The sequence below is a fragment of the Chiloscyllium punctatum genome, chromosome 26 (assembly GCF_047496795.1).
Source record: "Chiloscyllium punctatum isolate Juve2018m chromosome 26, sChiPun1.3, whole genome shotgun sequence".
In the NCBI taxonomy this organism is placed as follows: Eukaryota; Metazoa; Chordata; class Chondrichthyes; order Orectolobiformes; family Hemiscylliidae; genus Chiloscyllium; species Chiloscyllium punctatum.
This window is the reverse complement of record NC_092764.1, coordinates 22,190,152-22,213,360: the sequence shown is the minus strand read 5'-3', so window position 1 is coordinate 22,213,360 and position 23,209 is coordinate 22,190,152. Positions and strand designations below refer to the sequence as shown.

The window sequence follows — 23,209 nt, the reverse complement described above, 5'->3', positions numbered from 1 at the left end:
TTTTGTTTTTGAAAAAATTTATTTAGAATGCATCACCACCATCTATTACCCCCAACCCTCCTCCAATAGACATCTTTCCACAACAAGGAGCCTTGGCAAACTTGCATATAAAAATTGAAACAAAATAAGTAATCTCCTCCTAGGACCATTTGGGAAGAAAAATTAATTGTGTCAACCACAATTTGAAACAAAAAAAACAAACAAATAAATTGATGAAAAGCTTTTGACTGTGCCGGTGGACTCTTACATGCACCTCCAAACTAAATTTAAGAGGGCATTCACAATGCTGAATGACTACAATGTCCCTTGGGGGTTGATGTGGGTAGAGGTGCAACTATATAGCCATCCAATTTTTTCCCACATCCTTATAGCCAAGCAGCAGGTAGAAGGTTGCTTATACACTTCATTCAAGTTGTGCATCATAATTGGCTCCTCCAGTTTTCTCTAGTTCCTGTTTGATGTATTCCTCAGCCAATTCTTGTTGGTCACAGATGACAAACTCCTTAGCGAAATTCTACAAGATAAAAAAAATGAAACGAAAAGATTTCACAATGACTTATACACCTGATATACAGTTGACTCCCCCAAGTTTTCCAGCGTCAAAGCATTTCAAACCAAGTGCACATTATACCCAGTGTTCAATTCTGGAGAGAAAAAAAAACTGTCAAAAAAGTCTGGGCCAGAGAGAGATAAATGACCTCAATGGCTCAAGACCTTGGAAAATTAAAAAAGGTGAAAATGTTTTCTTAATTAGATTTTTAGAGCTAAAATACGCATTGAATTCAAATCCCACAAGCAAAATAAAAGCTGAAATGCATCTCATTATCTGAGCAACTACTCATTTGTAAAAGAAATTTGAAAAAAAAAAATCAGGAAAATCAGGACAATTACAGAAAATTAACAACAGTCAAAAGACTTATGTATATTTTGGTTCCATATCAAGCCTATTGCACACTAGTGACAATCTTGTATTCAGTCAACTTGAACTCCATTTCAAAACAAAAACTTAAAAATAAATGTTGGTATATTAATTCTGAACAAATCCACATAGGTATGGATTTCCACACAATTAAATTCAACCAAGCATTCAAATGTACATGCATGTAATATTTTGTACCACAGTCCATTCATGTATAGGAACTGTTGTCCATATCTGGTTTATTTCTTCCGAAAGGGTATGAGTGGCTCCTTCCTTGCAGAGATGTTGCAATACAATTTCCCCTTCTCCCACATACAACTCTCTACTACAGATCCCTCAAAAACATTGAGGTCTTTCAACCAACCAATTTCCATTTCTATTTCTGCTACCACATTTTTAAAAAAAAAATCAAATTTTCAAAACCACACTTAAATGGAATTGACACAGAACAGCCCAAAGCCCAATAATATACACAGATCAAGATTTACATTGAGATGGTTTAGGTTAATAAAATGATTATACAATTCACACCACCTGTATAAAATCCATTAGCATAGCAAATTAAGTAGAACTTGGAAAAATATTTCAAGTAGCAAAATGATGCCAAACAATTCCAGTTTAGAATATTCATAGAAATTAACAATGCATGAATAAAATGAATTGTTAAAATAGCATTGGGAGAAAAAGCAACTTATGAGCCAAGGGGTATCTATGATATTGAACCTCAAAAGCATTTTACCTCCAAAACTGGAATAAAGTAATAACTTGCTTTTTGGAAATTAATGATTTGTATAAACCACACTCCAGTAATTTTAAATGTTAGGCTGAAAGGCTTAATGTATTATTGTTGACTAATGTTCATCCAGTGGGATATCACAAGTATACCAATCTGTTCTATACAAGGCCTGATCAATTATTCATTGACTTAATACAATGCATACATAAAGTACTTTGTTATATTGACAAAATACTTTAAAATATACATAAGGAACAGTTACATAGAGGTCAGTGAACTGAAGTTAAAATGATTAGATTAGATTCCCTACAGCATGGAAACAGGCCCTTCGCCTCAACAAATCCACACTGACCCTCCAAAGAGTAACCCACCCAGACCTATTTCCCTCTGATTAATGCACCTAACACTATGGGCAATTTAAAATGGCCAATTCATCTGACCTGCACATCTTTGGAATATGGGAAGAAACTGGAGCACCCAGACGAAACCCACGCAGACACAGGAGAATGTGCAAACTCCACACACAGTCACCCAAGGCTAGAATCAAACCTGGGTACCTGGCACCATGAGGCAGCAGTGCTAATCACTGAGCCACTATGCCGCTAAAATGTTTATAGGAAAACAATGAATGGTACAATGTTACTAAATATTTAGTGTATGACCTCTCATATCCAAGAGTCACCTCATTCTGTCTACAATCATAAACGGAGATCACCATTCAGACAAAATGTGGGGCCTATGCAATTTCATCCCATTTCCCAGCTCAAGGCGAATAATCTTGTTGAATTCACAGCACTGCAATGCACATTTTCAAACAAAATTTTTTCCTAAATGCAATGAAGGTTCATACCTCAGCTACACTTTAAAGGCAGTGAATTCCAAGGCTGAAATCGCGCTCTGGGTGAAAGAAAATTCAAAAGGTTTTCTAATTTTACAACCAATTACTTTATTGTTATGGTAACTCCTGAATATTTCAAATTTGGTGAAAGTAGTCTAAGCAGTAAACCGGAGAAATGCTAACATCAGGTTCAGCATCAAGTCTCATTCAGTATTTTATAAATTCTGGCCATCCGTTTTTTTTTTGACCCATTTATTATTGGTTACAAAAGCAGCATTGTAAGTGACAGAATGGTTGCGTTTTGCTAGCAGAGGCTCTGATACTCATGTTAATTTACTCTACACAATGAACACAAATTGTACTTTTGTAAAACGCACATATCCTACTTCTTGCAGAAGCTCTAGTCAACAAAAACCTCAGCTCATAATTAGTTTCCAAGGAACAAGTTTTAATTGTTTGCTATATTTATTTTCTTTCCAAGCTGTTTATGTCAGAGTTTTCTCCAAGCTACAAGTGAATGACAAAATTATTTTTAACTGCTATTAAATTACAGTAGCAACATTATTGGAAGGGGTGATTTGAAAACATTCTGAAGTAGTTGCCTGTAGCACATCTTACACATCACATTGGGCGACATTCCATTTCATATTATTTGGTAGCTACTGTTTGAAATTTCAACACAATTCATGATCATTAAATCAATTAGACATTTGTATAAAATTAAGGCTGCTGAGTAGTGATCAAATTGAGTGGGCCATTTGTTCACCAATTACAATGTGCAATGTCTGCACTTTTGAAAAAAAAAGCATAGTCCATAAATATATTGTAACAGCACAGCAAGGTACTAGGGAGGCGAATATACTGGGGAAGTGGAGGAGGAAAATTAGCTGTACTCAGGAACACAAAAAAAAATGCAGGTTCCTAAGTGAACAGTGTCTTTTCTGGCTATTTCCAAATCCCAAAACCTCTCATGCACTTTAATCTCCACCCCTTCCCTCTGGGGAATTAATTTCCTACAAGCATCAAAAATGTTCATGCCCTTCACCTTTCAAGTCAGAGGTTGTTTTTGCTGGTTCTGTGGAAAGTGAAGTGAAATTAATTAACAAACTGCACAAATTTGAAGATCAACAGAAGTCCTTCTTTCCAGAGCGAGGTTTTCACTCCCACAAATAACACACCTAGCCTAAACTATCTTTGGTGTATCATTTTTATTTTCATGCATAGTATTTCTGAAACACATTGAAATATATAATTCTTGTCATGGTGTAGCTGCACTACTATCTTGAGCAGACTTATCTTCTATTTCTGCTGAATTCATTAGAGTATACAATCCAAGATCCAAGGGGTCCCATAATGCAGAACCAGGAGGCCTGGGTTCAATCTCATTTTCCAAAAGGGGTGTAATAACATCTCTGCACAGGTTGATTTAAAATATCCACAACCCAAGACCTGTGTATCATTCTTTCTTGCTGCTACATTCGGCACAATTTTTGTGAAATCTACTCCAACACCCCTGGAGCCCTCTTCTAGGTTGAAGCCAATTAGTCAATATCCCAATTCATCACTTCCCTAGTTTAAATTGGCATCATTTGTCCACAGCTATATGAAACTTGCCTTTCAGAAGCACACTTTCGTATCAGACCCTGACCCCTCTATATTTGCCTGGCTGGTGTAGGATTGTGAAGGGAAGTTCAAACAATCTCAGATTTACCACCCATAGCAACTTACATTACCAAGTAGAAACAAAACAAAGAGCAGCTTTTTGGAGTTCCACGTATCTAACTTGGATATCAAGTACTGTATAGAGTGCATGAGTGGAACTGAATAAAAAAAAAAGTTGAGAATAGCAGACAGAGCAACAGAAAACAAATGCATCTGGTTACAATCAGGCAAGGAGTAGACTGGCTCCCTCAATTCACCACATCTCATTTTTTCTTTAAAACAATAGGTCAGTGTCAACTTGGAAAGTTGTGACTATAAAACATTTCCTTGAAGATTTTTTTTAAAATTGTACAGAACCCAGTCTAAAATTTCAAAAATCTTTCATGTTCAAAGTCCACATACATGCAGATTTCAGAGCAGGAAGATAGATTAAATAGTTTTAATAAAATCTGTTTAAATTTAAAGGTACAAAAAAAAAGGTCTTGTAGATTGATGTCTTTATCCCTCTAGATTCAACATCTACCTGCAACAGGTAAAATGATTGAACAGGAGACAAAGGTTTAAGCACGAGAGCAAAACCAACCCACCAAGGGATCCTGATCCTTTCATACATGACTGACAGAATAGCTTTTGAAGCCATTTCAGACATTATAAAAATCAATCAATCATACGGCTGTCATTCTGGAGATACACACAGGCCAGACCTGGTAAACAGTTCTTCCATCAAAATACATTAATGACCCAGATTTTCCTTTAAGTGACAAAATTAACAATGGATTCATGGGCTCCATTAAACTAAATTTCTTTGAAATTCCATACTTATACATGGGATTTTAATTCCATCATGGAATAGGTGAAAGCCACAGTCGCACAGCATGCATGAGCCTGGGTCTGTCTTACCTGGCCAGTAATGGAAGCAGTACACCACTGCTTCTCATCCACTCTTCAAAGTACTGCCCCAATACTCAGGAAAGTTTGAAAGATTATGGCAAGTCCGCCCGCAATCTCAACTCCAAATTCCTTCAGCAATCTGGGATACAGCCATCCAGAGGAAATCCATTTGCAATAAATACAGCCAACTTTTCCATAAATCCTTTATCAGTGCCACCTCGTCCATGTTAATGTGGTTTTTTAAAAAAAAACCTATTCAGCCTGTTCCATCAGCTCCACTTCCATGGATGTTGTGTTAGTTTCTGCTTCCTTAATTTATTTGTCTTCTAGCTTTTCCCTGCACCTTTATCAAGCCCTTTACCAGCTATTAATACCCACTGACTGTTTGCATGACAATATTTTTGCTTCACCTTCATGTTAACTGCACTTCTATTTTCATTCTGCCAGAGATATTTTTCTGCTCATCTCCAACTCAATCTATTGTATTCAACCAAATTCTCACTTCAATTCACCAAATGTGCATGATGCACATTTTGCATTTTATCTCTTACAAAAACCAAGAAACATCCGATTTCCCAACATGTTGGAACCTACCTTAAACATCTCATTGTTCAGTTTCCTATTAATCTTTGGTTCCACTTTACCCTGGTTCAACCTTCTTCCCACTCATTGCCCACTTGCCCTCCCCAACACCCCTGCAACATCTCAATTGATGGATTCTATTTTAGATTGTTACTTGTTATCTGTATTGCTAATCCAACCCTAATGATACCAGGATGACTTTTACTCAAGGGCTGTCCAACATACACTTGGCCCACTGTTCCTAGGACCAGATCCTGCAATCCCTCTTAGATGTTCTCAGTGCTCTAGTCACAAAAGTCTTCCCACATTTCAGAGACCTCACCCTTCCATTTAAGTCCAATAGCACCAGTATAGCTGAGGCAAACTTGGAGGGGGATGCGGTTGTGGTGCAGTGGTAGTGTTCCAGCTCTGATCCAGAAGTCCTAATTCAATTCCCACTTGCTCCAGATGTGTAACAACATCTCTGAACACAATTACATTGGGAATTATATTGGCATACTTTGAATTTGGAAGATTATGAATTCCCTGCATTAGAGTCATCATGGCATGTTCTTGGAAATCCTTAATCTAACCAAATGGATCTTCCTTTCCTATTTCAAATAAAAAACTCTTCCTTAACAAGTAATACTAACCGACCCCCACTTTTCCCTCCAGTCTTTTCTGATCACTTGAATTGATGACTATTTGATGTCCAGTGTTCCATTTTAAAACGACGTTACAGTCACTACTATTACATCATAGTCCCACTTGATCATTTATAATTGTAGCTCACCAACCTTATTCAGTCAAGTTGTGCATTTACATACATGCATCAATATCCCCCCAGTTTTCCTCAGTTCTTAGTTTCCTCTAATATGACACTGCTTCCAAAAATATTATCCAATGCTCACTTCTTTATATGTCTCATTTCTACATCTGCATTCTCAAGGTCATATCCTTACTATAAGCCTCCAGACTCTTCATGAACCATGCCATGACAGCAGCTACCCCAATCTTGAGGGGGCCAAAATATTCATTTTGAATGGATACCTCCCACCACAGAACTGCTGTTAAAAAGTGCTCAGAACAAACTCTCACTCTTGCCCCCTGCTTCCAGCCACACTTTAGTCCTCATTTTAAGCTCTGTCCTTATTTTAAAATCACATAGCACTATTTTCATATTAACAATAGAAATTGCCCATGTTAACCAGTCATGCTGCAAAAACACCCTCTCACTGACAGATGATTAATGCCTCCTTGGCCATAATGATATCCTTCAGAATTACTGGCTTCCAAATCCATTGCCAACTTTCCCAGAACTACATCTTTGATTCATTGCAATCTGGTTTCCTCAACTAACAGTACAGAATCAGCTCTCAGTCACAAATTCCATTCTATGTTGCTGTGACAAAAGCTAAACATTCCTTCCTTGGGCTTCGAAACAAAATTTACAAACTTTGAAATGGGTGATCACACCATCTGCCTCCAAGATGCACTTCTGTACAGTTGAACTGCATTCATGTAAATCCATTCTCACATATCCAAAAAGTCAAAAAAAAGTCACTTGCAATGGCTGCTCTTCCTGATCTATCATCTCCAAAATCCCACAAGATTTTCTCCTTAGATCACTACGATTTCTCAATTGAATGCTACCTCCAGAACAACGTTCAAAAGCACAGAATTAGGTTTTCATCTGTGCACACAAGACACCAACTTTACTTTACCACATTTCTAGAGTCCTACAGTGTATCAGAAACCTAGCACTGCAGTAGCAATAAATTTCCTCCACTCAAGAATACTGAAGACTATTTTCAGCACCACTCAAACCCTTTTATTTGATACAGACTCCATCCCTTTTCCCAGGAAAAGTTCAAGATTATTCTAGTCTGTTCACAATCTGTATTACATGTGCTTTAGAAGTGAGCTTCCACATGCTGTTGCCTTCAAGTCATAGCTGCTTAAAAATGTTCATGGGAGGTACCAAAGGAACCAAGTAGTAAAAACAAATCCGTACGTACTCACCTTCACCAAAATCTGTCTGCTGCAGGTGCATCAGCTTATGGCAGTAATGGTAGGTAGGAGTGACCACCACACAGTCGTTATGTTAACAAGGTCCTGTCTTCACAGCAAGGATACTCTAGGTTTACTGCACTTTCACAGTGCTAAAATGGGACAGACCTCATAACAGATCTTGCAACTCAACTGGACTTCAAGCTCATAGCCCAGCATATTGTCCACTCTAGCGTTATTATCCAGCAGAGTACAAAATGCCTTGCCAGGAGCTGCACCAGGGAGTGCCAACCTGATTTAAACTACTCCACAAAGACTTTCATGCCAAAGCAGCATAAGCAGCTAATTCTTCTCTTCCAATAGATCAGATTTAATTCTGCAGTCACAAATGGTGGGTGAATCAGCAAGTAACTCACTAGAGGAAGGTACTCCATAAGTATCGTTCTCTCCAATGATGGGAGAGCCAGAATATCAGTGCGAAAAGACAAGACTGAAGTATGTGCAACGATCTTCAGCTGGAAATGCCAGATATTTGATACAACTCTGCTTCTTCCAAGGGTGCCAGCATCATAGGTGCCAGTCTTCAGCCAATTTGATTCACTCCAAAATAATCAGAAAAAAACTGAAGGCATTGAAATTACAAAGAATACACAATCTATTGTATTCCAGAAATAAGACTGGAGACTTGCACTCCAGAACTTGCTAGCCCCCGGCCAAGTGTTCCAATAGAGCTACAATGCTGGCATCTACCTTAATGTGCAAGATTGCCCAGATTCTGCCCTATACACAAAATGCTGGACCCATTTAACCCCACCAATTTCTGTCCCATCAGTCTGCTCTCTCTCTTTCTCTCAGTAAACTGATGGATGGGGGTTAGATTAACAATGCAGTACTTGCTAGCAATGACCTGGAACCAAACAATGTCAGTGAGCAGTCAGGGCCTTTCAGCTCCCGACCTCATTACAACCTTGGTTCAAACATGGACAAGAGCTGGCAAAAGTGGGAAAGAAAAAGCGTAATTGCCAAATACTACTGTGATGTCAAGGGCAGAATGTGGCAACACCGGAGCCCAGCAAAACTAAACATCCAAGGGATCATTATTGATGACAACAAAAACTGAACAAGACTAACCAAAGAAAATTACAGTGGCTTCAAGAGCAAGTCAGAGGCTAGGAATCCTATAGCAAGTAAATTCCCTCCTGACTCCTGTAAATCTGTCCACCATCTACCAGGCACAAATTAGGAATAAAATGGAAATTCCCCACTCAGGAAGCAGGACACAATCTGGGAGAAAGTAACCCAGTTGATTGGCAACAAATCAACTACCATTCACACCCTGACAGGCTGTGCAGCAGTGTGTATCATCTACAGGATGCACCACAGTAATTCAGCAAGGCTCCTTAGACAATGCCTTCCAAACCCATGACCACTTCCATTTAAAAAGGACATGGCTAGCAGATACACTCACCATCCTGACTTGGAAATATATCAACATACCGCCATAGTCATTGGTTCAAAATCCTGGAATTCCCTCCTTCACAGCTTCTTGAGTCTACTTAAACTAACTGCACTGCAGCAGTTCAAAACAACAGTTCACCATCATGGCAAGGATGACTCGGGATGGACATTAAAATGCTGGACCAGCCAAAGCCCATGTCTCATGGATGACTTGAAATAAAAAACTGATTTCCATAATATTTCCAGCTTCATTGTCTCTGCCCAAAACATACTTGATTCAACTATCCCAACACACCCCTGACTGGTCTCCTACATTATACCTTCCATACAATTCCAAGTAGTGTCTTAACTCACAGTAAGCCGTGTTCTTCCACTCACTAACCTAAACAAAGGGACTGGACAATCAACATCTTGATTTTTAAAAATTCTCATCCTCAATTTTAAATCCCTCCACAGCCTCAGCCCTCAGTTCCCATAGCCTTTAGCCCCACATCCTTAGTGATTCATGTACTCAAACTATGGCTTCCAGACCATTCTCAATTTTAAAAATCACACCATAACTGGTGGCCAGATCTTCAGGTGCCTAGTCCCAAGCGCTGGATTTCCACCCCAGCTCAATTGCTTGAAGTGCTTAAGCATTTCTTTTCTAACCTGGCCATCTCATTTTTGTTTTAAAGATTTGTAGGGAATGACATCCAGCCAACGTTCCCGTAAAGGATCTTGGAATCCTTGCTTACACAAAAAGCTGTTGCACCAATACAATATTGTTCTACTTTGTGGAATTTTTAGATAGGCCACAACATTCCAAATAGAAATCTAAATTTGAATCCAAAGTATTGAGCAGGAAAACACCAATTGGTTCATGAAACATTCTCCTTTAGAATTGCAATGTATTATTTGGCACCCACTAGCCATACTGAGCAATGTAACCAGACAGAAGCAAAGCTAGTCACATCCAGTCACAAATTATCTATAGCTGAAAAATGTGTTGCTGGAAAAGCGCAGGTCAAGCAGCATCCAAATCAACGTTTCAGGCATAAGCCCTTCATCTATACCTAACTTCTTAATCATTTGGCGCAACCCAAACTATCCTAGGAAACCACAATGATGACAATGTACTTAGGACTCGTAATAGGATTGCTGTATTGGTTAAGAAAGTTCAAATTTACCCTTCACTGCAAACAGAAAAGTCAACATTCACCACTTGAGCCTGCAATTCATTCCACAGGCCAACCACTCTGAAGGATTGGGAGAAAAACACAGACCCTCAGATAACCCAATGGTGACCCTCAACCCTCCCTAACCAGTCTAGTTGAAGTAACTCTTCTGCACAAATTTAGTCACCTTGTTATATCAAAAAAGTATAAATCAAATTAGTCAAATTTATTCCCAGTTCTACTTTGTTCGGGTTCCTTGATGCGATACTCAACCAAGAGATGCCAAAGGCAATCACTCACCTCATGAGTTTGGCTCTTTTGTTTAGTGTTTCCTTCAATACTGCTTTCACTTCTGTTCCCCAAGGTGCAAGTATATTTTTAGTTCTCCCTACATGCACAACACTATATTTACTGGAGATAAACATCACTTGACAAACAAATTAACTTTTACTTGAGTATATACAGTAATCTCCTGTAAAAGTTGACCCTCTACTTTTGGCCCCAAAACCTGGAATTTTCTATATACCTTGTGTAATTGTCGACTCTAGTTCTTCACAGACAACATTAAATATTTGAGAGTCAAGGTATTATCCTGTATATAAAATGTTCAAGGAAATTAATTTTTTCATGCTATTGTGTTTTGATATACAATTCACACCAATGTGGCACAAACATCTAAGATGCATCAGGTCAGTTTACTGTAATTTGTTGTGTTTTTCTTTATTCATTTAGAGGTCAATTGGACTTCTGCTAATGATACGGTATTTTGGACTGTAGCATGAATTTCAGCTCAAAATAGTATCCATATAATAATCGACCCCATAAATTCAAACCTTAAGCCTAAAAAAAAATTTGATTTTTTCATGAGTATATACAGTAATAGCCCCAATAATTTGTAAACTGCTTCCTGTATTTGAATATGTTCGACATGCCTAACACTACTTTGTTCAATTTCCAAACTGAAGGGCTATTTTGTCTACTACCTTTTAATTACGGCTTGAACAAAGTTACAAACTGAAAGGCCCAAACAGAGACCCTTGCTGGGGCATGTTGGTAACTGGTCAGAAAACAAATCCAAAACCAAAAATCCTTGACTATGGGCATTCAGTTGTAGTAAATTCTCTCCAATTACACAAGATTCTCACATGGAACAAATATTTGCAAGAGAGAGTGTCAAAAATGTATTGGAAGTCCAGGCATACACTTGACATGACTGCCCTCATTGTTTAAATCATAAAAGTAAAATTACATTTGCAATACAAAACTTCACGTCCAGGTGCCATCTCTCATCAAGGACGGGGGCTGATTACGACAGAAAACATGCTTGAAAACAAAAGCTTACCCATTTCTGAAGTCTAGTTAACAGGCTGTGCTTACCTGGCTGTACCTTTTTAAATATGGAACAATTAATATCCAGCCACTGCAGTTATACAAATTTGACTCCAGTAAACTATTAAAAATATACAGTGCCTGCATTACAATTTCCCTTTAAGGACTCTTGGCACATTTCATCTGGGCCAGCACTCATCTATTTTAAGGTTTATTATCTTGGACAGAATAATTTGAGTATCTACTTTATTAATTTCAGTTAACAACATTAGTACAAATCATTTATTGAATATAATGTATCTGCTAGAGAACCTTTCATTAGCCCTCAATATGATATTTTTGGTTTTCTTACTCTTAACACAGCTAAACAATTTTTCTTTGTGTAGCCACAATTGCCCTACATACTTTGTTGTTTAGCTGACATAGCTTTAGTTTTAGTTTTCCTTCTGCAAATTACACTGCTGAAACATTTGCATTTACCTTCAGGCAGAAAAGCCATCTCACTTTCCCCATGTCAGATGCCTGTCCATCATTTGATGCCATCAATGTGAGACCAAGATACAGCCAAAGAATACAGACAATGCAAAGACTAACTCCTGACAACATTCCAGCAACAAAACAGAGGACTGGTGTTCCAAAGCTGGGGTGCACCTCCAGCCAATTTATTCTAGTATAGCTATCACGCTGATATCACCCTGAAAATGTGGAAAATTGTCTAGGTTAGTGCTGTGCACAAAAAGGAGGACAAACTCAATTTGTCCAATTACCACCCCATCAGTCAATCATTTAAGTGATAGGAAGAAGCCATCACTTAACAAGTGGTACTTGCAATGGTATAATCTGCTCACTGTCTCCTAGTTTGGGATCCACTGCACTACTCAACACCAGGCCTTGTTATGGCTTGGAACAAGCATGGACAAAACAGCTGACCTCTATAGGGAAACGAGGGTGACTGCTCTTCATCAAAAGCAGCATTTAACAGAGTGTGACATCAAGGTGAGATATGTTGAATCAATAAATTCAGACAGGTTGTTATTACATGTACGGTGCGGGGGCAGGGAAAAAAAAAATGTGTGTTGGGCAGGTATGGTGTTGGAACCAGGTCTTCTAGCACAACAGCTCTCCTCAGAGTCATATTCACGAATCCAAACATCTCCAAATGCTTCAATTAACTGTCCTCCTTCATAAAGCTCCAAAGTAGACAGACAGTCGCTGACAATTGCAGAAGGTCCAATTTCATAAACATTCCCCATATATTAAAGCAGTCCATGGCCATTTGCAGCAAGATCCCAACAGACTTGTGCTGATAAATGACAGTTAACGTCTGTATCCATACTTGTGAGAATTGAACCATTACCTAGATGTTCTTAGCATCACCATCACCGAATCCTCCACCATCAACATCCCAGATGTTATCATTGACCAGAAACAGAATGTGATTGGCCATATACACACTCAGGCTACAAAAGGTCAGAAGTTAGGAATTATCCAACAGTGGGTAAATCACCTCCTGTCACCCCATGCCTGCCCCCCACCTTCACAAGTCAGGAGTTGGATATGGAATACTTAGGCAGCAGTGGCTCAGTAATTAGCACTATGCCTCATAGCACCAAGGACCGGGGTTTGATTCCAGCCTCAGGTCACTGTCTGTGTGGAGTTTGCACATTCTACCAGTGTCTGTCTCAGTTTCCTCCAGCTGCTCCAGTTTCTTCCCACAATCGAAAGATGTGCAGGTTAGGTAAATTGGCCATGTTAAATTGCCCATGGTGTTCAGGGATGTGTAGGTTAGGTGCATTAGTCGGGGGTAAAAGATAGAGTAATGGGTAATGGGTTTGGGCAAGGTACTGAGGGTCAGTGTGGACTTTTTGGGCCGAAGGGCATTTTTCCCCACACCGTAGGGGTTCTATACATTGCTACTTGTCTGCAGAGTACAGCTCCAACATTTATGTTTGGTACCTTCCAAGACAATGCAACACACAATTGGCACCCATCCACCAGTGATACAGAGGAAGTGCGCACCACTATAATATGCACTGTAACAGTTCTAAGGCTCCAAGTATTCCAAGCATTCTGTCATTTTGCTCAATTATTTAAAATGTCAAATTAGTGGTGGATTTTCAGTTTCATTAACCAACCGACACTTTAAATAGTATGAACAGTTTTTTCAGAGTGACCTTTAAAACAAGGAGACAGTGCTGGAGTGGTAATGTCAGCTGTTAAGTAATTCATAGAGTCCATAAAGTGTGAATAAAAAAAAAAGGCCTGTTCTGTCCATTGAGTCTGCACCGGCCTTCCAAATAGCATCCCATCCAGACACAGGCCCTTACCCTGACCCCATCCTCTTATTTGCCAGGGCTAATTCACCTAATTTATACACCCCTGATATTACAGGGCAATTTAGCACAGACAATCTACCTAACCGGCACATCTTTGGACTATGGGAGAAAACTGGAGCACCTGGTGCAAACCGACTAGACATGGGGAGAATTTGCAAACTCCACACAGACAGACAGTTGCTTAAGGCTGGAATTAAACCTAGGTATCTGGTGGGCAAGACAGCAGTGCTAATCACAGCCACCTTAACTCCTAAATGTTCTGGGGACACTAGTTCGAGTCCCACCATGGCAGATGGGGAAACTTAAAATCAGCAAGAATTGGAATTCAAAATCTAGCCAGATGGCCTTCATGCAACTGCTGTCAATCATTGTAAATTCACTAACGTCCTCTAAGGAAGGAAATCTGCTGTCTTTTTTCACTCTCAATTGCCCTCTAGGCAATAAATCATAGTCATCTGCATAACAAAGGGAGAGCAGAAATAAGGAAGAGACCTACCTCGGGTAGATGACCCTTTACACCTACATAAAAAAACCAAAATCTTGCCCTTATTGAACATGCGAAATGCTACACAACTATTTCCTCAGGAACATCTGAAACAACTAGCCCTTCCATTCTGCAAACAGGAAAGACCGTGTGGAGTTTGCACGTTATCCCGGTGTCTGCATGGGTTTCCTCCAGGTGCTCCGGTTTCCTTCCAGAGTCCAAAGATGTGCAGGCTGGGTGGATTAGCAATGGGGAATGCAGGGTTACAGGAATGGGGGGGGGGGGGGGGGGGGGGGGTGCTCAGATGGGATGCTCTCTGGAGGAAGAGAGTGTGGATTTGATGAGCTGAATGACCTGGTTTCCACATTGTGGAGATTCTATGGATTATACAAATCACATTCCCCTTACTTGTATGCAATTTGCACTTGTTGACTGACATCCAAATTCCTAATTCTGCAGGAGACAAGCAGGGAAACGAAACTCTCTAGTTTGGACTTGATAAACAAGCCTAGATTAGAGTGGTGCTGGAAAAGCACAGCAGGTCAGGCAGTATTAGAGGAGCAGGAAAATCGACGTTTCTGGCAAAAGTCCTGCTCCTCAGATGCTGCCTGACCTGCTGTGCTTTTCCAGTACCACTAATCTAGACTCTGGTTTCCAGCATCTGCAGTCCTTGTTTTTACCTAGTTGATAAACAAGCCACTGAGCCATTGTGCTGACCCTATACCCACTACAAAGTAACTGACTCTTACCTGCCCTACAAATCCTTTCACCCTGCCTCCTGTACTGCATTCCATTCTTCCAGTTTGTATGCATCTGTTCTGACAATGCCACCTTCCACATGGGGTGGGGGCCTCAAACATTCACTCTTCTTCAACTGAGGAGACTTTATCAATTAAAGTATATTTTAATCTCTTGGAAAAGTAACAAAGCCCAAACCAATCGATTCTCCCTTAAGAATCATCCTTGCTTTATTAGTGTCAGAGGGTAACCAGATAAAACTAGCTTAATTCATTTCCAAAAATGAGACAAATTGCATACATGTAGGATCAAGCAAATTTTTGAAGAAAAGCTGTTTACTTTAGTGGTTCCAATATCAGAAAGACAGAATGGCTTCAAAATCCCTGGCAAGGATTGAAGCAAGAGATTACAGTTGCATACTGAATTTACTTTTATTGTTTTATTAAGCAGATTTGGTTCTAAATGGTCCAAACAAAAATGTAACTAAAAAAAGAACAATAACCCCAACTTCAAATTCAATATGTAACCTCCCTGAAACCTTCACTGTTTCCCTCCAAAGAGGGCTGCCCAGAACAGGTTGCAATACGGAGCTGAAAACAAAAGATTTGCTGGAGAAACTCAGCAGGATCTGTGAAGAGAAAGCAGAGTTAACGTTTCAAGTCCAGTGATCTTTTGTCAAAACTGACAGTAACTGGGTTAAAGATGGCATATATGCTGAAGACCGTGGGAGTGGGGAGTAAATGGGTTGGAGACGACAGATGGTCAGGAGCCCCGTCAACCATAGTGGTGAGGAATCCTCATTTGAAGAGTGAACATTTGAGCACCACCCCCCCACCTCCTCCCCGCCATGTGGAAGGAAGCATTGTCAGAACAGATGCATAGAAACTGGGAAAATGAAATGCAGTACAGGAAGCAGGGTGAGAGGATGTGTAGCGTAGGTAACAGAGTCAGCACATTTGTAGTGGACATAGGGGCAGCACAATGGCTCAGTGGCTAGCACTGCTGCCTCAAAGCACCAAGAACTGGGTTCGCTTTTGCTTTCAAGCCACTGTGTGGAGTCTGTGCATCCCACTAGCTACCAGACAAAGGAGCAGCACTCTGAAAGCTAGTACTTCCAAATAAACTTGGATTATAACGTGGTGTTGTGCGACTTTTAAACTTTGTCCACCCCAGTCCAACACTGGCACCTCACGTGTGGAGTTTGTACATCATCTCCAGGTCTGCATGGGTTTCCTCCCACAGCCCAAAGATGCACAGGTTAGGTGGATTGGCCATGCTAAAATTGCCAAGTGTCCATGGCAGTGTGCAGGCTAGGTGAGTTAGTCATGGGAAATTTAGGATTGTAGGGTAGCAGGGAGTTAGGTCTGGGTGGGATGCTCTTCGGAGGGTCAGGGTGGACTTGATGGGCTGAATGGCATGCTTCACACTGTAGGGACTCTTAAGGTTCTAAGTGACTTCCCAGAAATGGGAACAGAGGTCAAGGAAGGGATGGGAGAAAAATGTCAACTGTGTAATTGACCATTTGCTGTCTCAAAACAGATATCAAGTTTTTAAAAAATGATGCACCCTTTAACAAGGCTGTGCTGGTTTCCCTCAACTAATCATATCCTTTCAGAAAAGGTTAGTCAACCACAGGAGGTTACTGCAGTTGCTGTGTTTACTCCTTCACTCTTTTTTGAAGGATCTAACATTGGTTATTTTCCAGCCATTCTATGTAACCAAGCAGCACTGAAGGTTATGGCCAGTACCTCAAAAAAACTTCAACTTTTACTCTAGTCAGGATTCTTGGAACGCATCCCATCCAGTCCAACTGATTCATGTCTAAATACCAGCTGCCTTTCTAAGAATGTCTTCTCAATTTTTAGTCTATCCTATGTCTCAGTTAATTCCTCTTTCATTATGATTTTGACAATGTCGTGGCATTTTTCTTGGTAAAGATGTATACCAATTATTCATTTAGCACCTCAGACATGCTCTCTGACCCCACATCTTTCAGTCACTAAAATCAGCCTCACTCTTTTTTAAATACCTATCATCAGGTTTTGGATATTAGTGGGTAATAACTTCCAGTATCTTCTCATGTCTGACTTGACTCATTTCTTTTTCAACTTCATGACTAGCTTTTTATACTCAGCCTGTTTTTCACACACTCACCAATTTGACATGACATGCACACCTTTTGTCTGTTTCAGCTTCTCTCTCAATATCCAAATAATTCTGGCTTTAGTTGCCATACTTTCTCCCGGTCACTTCATTGAAATGTATTATCACTATAGCTGAATCTTCTCCTCTTGTAGCCATTATTTTGTTATACAGTTTCACCTGCCAATCTTTGATATTGAGTTTACGCAGGACAGACCTGTTCTCAACCCACAAAAATGGGCACACTTCCGATTAAGATTTTTCACTTGATTGCTCATCTTTTCTAAAGCCAACTTAAAAATTTTGGTATTGTGATCACGGTCCTCTAAATGCTCCCCCTACTGACACTAATTACCTCACTCATCAGAACCAGATGATACAACTATCACCTTTTCCTGGGTAGGACACATGTACCAAGCAAGAAAATGTGCTCAAGCATATTTCATAATTCTGAATGTAGGTTTGCTCGCTGAGCTGGAGGGCTTGTTTTCAGACATTTCGTCACCATACTAGGTAACATTATCAGTGAGCCTCCAGATGAAGCACTGGTAGCATGGCCCGCTTTCTATTTAGGGAACCGAAACACAAACAGAAAGCAGGCCATGCCATCCGTGCTTCATCCAGAGGCTCACTGATGATGTTACCTAGTATGGTGATGAAACGCCTGAAAACAAACCTTCCAATTCAGTGAGCAAACCTACATCCTGAACCTCAATCTGAGCTACAAATCTTCTCAAAACTCACTAATACTTCATATCTCTTTTCCCAGTCTGTCTTTTTTTTTGGTTTTCCCAGCAGACATTTGGCAAATGGAAAAAAGACTCCTTTCTTTTGCCCCTCCACGTCTTCCCTCCTTGTTGATCTAAATAGCATACTTAGTATACTGGTACCTCCACTGTTTATGAACTTTAACAAAATGGTTTCTCTTTGGTCTCTCCAGGGCATCCACATTCTCCAGTACTAATATTATTCTTAAAATCAATAGTCACCTCTCCTTCTCACTCCAGATTTTTTCTGATCACTTTTTACTCAAGGAATATTTAGTAACAAAGGTCACATCCTTTCGAACTAAATCTCTAAACACCATGACATCATATTCCCATGTTGTTGTGTAGCTGTAGGCTACCAATGTTATTTACCATTTTATATTTACATAAGTGCACAAAATTCTAGTAAAAATTAAACAACTTTTTCAGAGCCTTCTTGGGCTTAACCATAAACTGCCTACTTAGCCTCTGTGTGGCCAATTCGTGGAACAGGAGGCACTAAAAATTTTGAGCTTATATGAAAGAGCAAATTAATTACTCGTGTATTAATGCACAGAAGTCCATTAAAGAATTGCCGCAAGTTATTTTTAATATAATTAGATGGTGCAAGAAATAATATATGTAAATATATATTAAAAACTGGTCAAATCACTTTTACTATTTACTTGATATGTCTTGCTTCCAAATATTCATGTAACTTGTAAAAAATAAATTGTGAAGACAAATATAGTAGTCCACATGATAAACATTCTATTTAATCCCTAGTGGGTTACATTACAATTAAAGTTAATTATTACTCCCGTGGCATGCTATCTCACACAAAAGATGTTTGGGAGAGCAGGTTGTGATTCATTAGAGACTGTCTGCTAATGGAAACTGCCTTTCTTCTGTGGATACTACTGGTGTTGGGAGAAAGTCTAAATCATAACAAATCTATCACTGATAGAACAAGCCACATTGTAAAATGCTTTTAAAAATTTCAATACAGGGTCTGTAGCCCTAAAGCTTTTATGCAGATTTAATATTTTAAGCTAGGATTTTTCAAAGGCAGGCAGTACAGTATTGTATTAGTTTCTCCTCAAGAGAAACACCACCCCTGCCTATATTTATATTAATAGCTTACTGAATAGCAACTTTTATTTGAAGTAACAAAGCAAACTGGTTGGTTAGAATTAATAAGATTAACAAACTATTAAAGTGTTCAACTGGTTAATGGTCATTCTGCACACCAGTTAGATATTAGAAAAAAAAGAGCAGAATACATACACACACACACACACACACAGCTCAATGAGTCATCACGAAACATAGGAAGACATAGCTTGGACGAGTGAAATGTAGCTGCAATTGAAAAGCCCTTATGTTCTACTGGGTCATTCCTAATGCAACTACAGAAGAATTAAGCTTCTCTTGGCATCTACAGATGTTAGGGCACAGTCAAATTTTTTTTTGCACAACAAAGGCATCCTACAAATCTATACCAGATTTTCTATACCTTCTCCATATTTCATTAGTTCAAACATCATAAGTGGTTAACTTGCAGTTGTACTGGACAGCAAAGAAGCCTATTGAAAAGGATTTAAGAAGATTGAAAAGAAAAATCAACCAATGCTAATGACATACCTGTACTACTTCCTTCACCAAACTCTTATCAGTGCTGACTTTGGCTCTCTGCAGCACAGCAACACCATCCCCAATCCAGGTGATAAGAGCAAACTTGGCACGTTTGCTCATGGCATCCCCAGTGATGATTCGATGAAACCCGAACAAAATACAGTCACCTGCAGAATGGCAGTAAATTAGAAGGACCTCCATTTGGAGTATAATTACTTATCATTCAGCATCAGCAAGGCTGTTCTCTCTATTGATGTTGAATGCTTCTAGTTTATCTTAGAGTTTTAGGTGCTGCATATTTTTTTTAAATTAAAAAAAAAGAGGCAGAATGTATTTGCTAATAAATCATTAGCTGTTTCTACACTTATTCTTTCATTAATGACCAAAAGATTTAAAGCACATAACAAGATAAAGGCAGAAGTCTTTAAAAGTGAAGGGATAACTTGTCACAGCTACTTCTTGAAGGCGTTGCAGAATGTGTGCCAACATGCAATGCTTATAGGATGACAAGACATTAAGCATTTGTACCAATCCCCAAAAGGGAAAAGAAACTGGGCTCCAACTTCTGACTCATGTCTTGCTCAGAGTCCTATCTCCCCACACCCATTTGTGATGGGTACATGAAGGTCAGCACAAAAAAAAGCAGCAAAATCTCAACTATCTTTGGAATCAACTCAAACTATCCAATAGTAATAGAAAATGATCTTAAATCTACTCTTCATAGATCTTTTAAAAAGTGAAAATGGATCAAAATGGAAATTAAAATAGTAAACGTTTGCAAACATCAAATCACTTAGTTTCAAATGCAAATTTTCTTTTAACAAAATGGTTCCTTCCTAAGATAATTGAAGTTGCCCAACAGTTAAATCCTGATTAACGTTTGCAGTTCAATGCAGCTAAACTATTTTACACTTATGGTCAATTAAAGCATTACAACACAAAATTCCAATCTTCGGAATTCGGACCATAAAAATTAATTGGTTTTTAAAATGTCTCAAGTCAAAAAAAATTAAATATTTGAGGGAGATCAGCTGATTTCAGCGCTTAGAGGAACAAGGAACCAAAAGCAGGCGCTGAACAGTTCCCCAGTAGAGAGCCACACCTTTTTAAAAGAAAAAGTTACAATTTAATCGCAAACTTTAAACTGGTAACAAAACATATCTGGGGGCTAATTTAACGCACATTTCTTCCTGAGGTTAAAAAAACAGCTTTAGTCGGCTGTCGTCGTAGCAGTGGGCTACTCTAAGAATTAGTAAAAAGCGATGAATATTTAGTATTTAAATAAATGATTTTTCAAACGCCCCCTTTAAAACACAGTGTTTATTACACATATTGCATAGTGAATGATCATTCAGGTATTTTTAAAATGCTGTTGTTTAAAACGTTGTTTTAGATTAGTCAATTAATTTTCTCCCTGGTTTAAGAAACATGCGCACCCCTTCCATTGAGATGTTAAACCGGAGGACAGTCCAGTCCAGCCCAGCCTGGTTAATGGTTAACCTGGCGTTGGATACATAGTGCGGAAAAGCTGAACCATCGGCACATTGGTGGGGGACGTGGATTAGAAATGATCATTTCTGTTGGGACTACAGTTCTCCAGATGCAGGCTAACCTGAGATTATACCCTCTTTTCTTTGCGACTACAAAGCATCACATAACGAAGTGATCTCTCACATTGCAGTGTTTTCGGAGGCAGGCGAGCTATCTCCTTCCTTCCACGAGATGGATGCTGCACACACCAAACAAGAATAAATCGAGAACAAATGGCGTTTACATCTGGCTTCTTTTTTTAAAAAAAAGCCCTAAATCTTACTTGTGCAATGAAGTTTAAAGTCCTCGTAATTTGTGCCTTGTGAATCGGGAACAATAAGGTGTCCAGCGTATTTAAAAATAACCCTGCAAAGGAAGAGATACACATGCACACAGTTAGATTTTTTTTTAAAAAGATGAAGTTTGCATAATTACAGGTCAGTGAGGCAGATTTGGGTTAAAACGAACCAATTGACATCGTTGTTATCATCCCGGACGAGGTTATAAGACTCTCTGCACGCATCTTTATCTATCTTCGTAGCCATTTGAGCGATAGGTGAGTCAGCTGGCGAACTTCTGTACAACAAATCCCTGATCCGACTATCAATGGACTAAGAGAAGAGCAAAAGCAAGGATAATAAAAAGGCTGTAGTTCGCAGGAACGCTGCTGCTGCTGGCGTTTTACTGCAGCTCCCACAGTATCCGATAACACGGCTCAGGCATAGATTAGAAAGCTCCCGCTATGAGGTTGCAGATAAATGCAAGCGGCTTTAGCGGATGCATCTCAACCCCTTTTTACCGGCTTTGGGCGTTGGTGATGTCGTATTTCCGTCTGTCATGATCAACTCACTTTGCCTCCTTAATTCTGATCTGAGTGGCCGCTGAGCATGGTTGTCTCCCCCTGTTGGAATTCAGAAGGGAGAATGCAGGTTTGGCCAGGAACCTACCGCTTAAGTCAAATGCTAAGGGTGTAGGGTGGTAACCCAACTGAATCCCACACCCCACGCCACCCCACCCCGTCCAATTTCCTGGGATTTTATTTCCATTTCAAAAGTTTTGGTTATGGATTTTATGGATACCAACCTCAACCAAGTGGCAAGTTACATGCCTTAACCTGAATAGTAAGGAATGGCCATTCAGCCTCTTCAAACTGTTCATTAGTTTACTCCAATCATCACTTATCTGTATTGCATTCCCATCTACAAACTTTAGTTTATGAAAGCAATGGGACCAGACAGAGTGCCAGGCCATGCACTCAGAGCATATGCAGATCAACTGGCGGAGGTCTTTTCGGACATCTTCAACCTCTCCCTGCAGCAGGCCACTGTCCCTGCCTGTTTCAAGAGGGCCAACATCATCCCTGTGCCTAAGAAGGCTCATGCAGCAAGTCTCAATGACTACCACCCAGTGGCCCTAACTTCGGTGGTCGTGAAGTACTTTGAAAGGCTGGTCATGGCATTAATCAACTCCAGCCTCTCACTACTCTTGACCCACTCCAATTTGCCTGTCGGACCAACATATCCATATCAGATGCCATATCACTTGCCCTTCACTCCTCCCTAGAACATCTTGACACCAAGAACAGCTATGTTAGAATCCTACTCATTGACTACAGTTCAGCCTTCAACACGATTATCCCCTCAAGACTGATTGCTAAACTTAGTGATCTTGGATTAAGCCCCACTCTCTGCAACTGGATCCTCAGTTTCCTGACCCACAGGCCACAATCAGTGAAGATTGGGGACAACATTTCATCCTCATTAACACTCAACACTGGAGCCCCCCAGTGGTGCATACTCAGCTCCCCACTGTACTCACTGTATACCCATGACTGCGTCACCAAATACCAGATTAATGCCATTTACAAGTTCACTGATGACACCACCATTGTCGGTTGAATCTCAGATGGCGACAAAACAGACTACAGATGGAAAGTGGAAGACCTGGAAAAATGGTGCACTGAGAACAACCGAGCTCTCAATGCCGGCAAAACCAAGGAACTCATTATTGACTTTTGGCAGGATGTTACTTATGCCC

At 39.7% G+C, this 23,209-nt stretch overlaps 1 protein-coding gene across 1 annotated transcript; it reads right to left on the bottom strand.

Moving 5' to 3' along the window:
* cotl1 (coactosin-like F-actin binding protein 1) lies at positions 1–21,969 on the bottom strand. Its single transcript, XM_072595934.1, has 4 exons — positions 21,641–21,969; positions 21,456–21,538; positions 19,652–19,809; positions 1–514 (listed from the first exon to the last, which is right to left on the bottom strand). The coding sequence occupies exons 1-4, from the start codon at positions 21,715–21,717 to the stop codon at positions 404–406; spliced, it is 429 nt and encodes a 142-aa protein (XP_072452035.1). The 5' UTR covers positions 21,718–21,969; the 3' UTR covers positions 1–403.
* Positions 21,970–23,209: the final 1,240 nt, after the last annotated feature.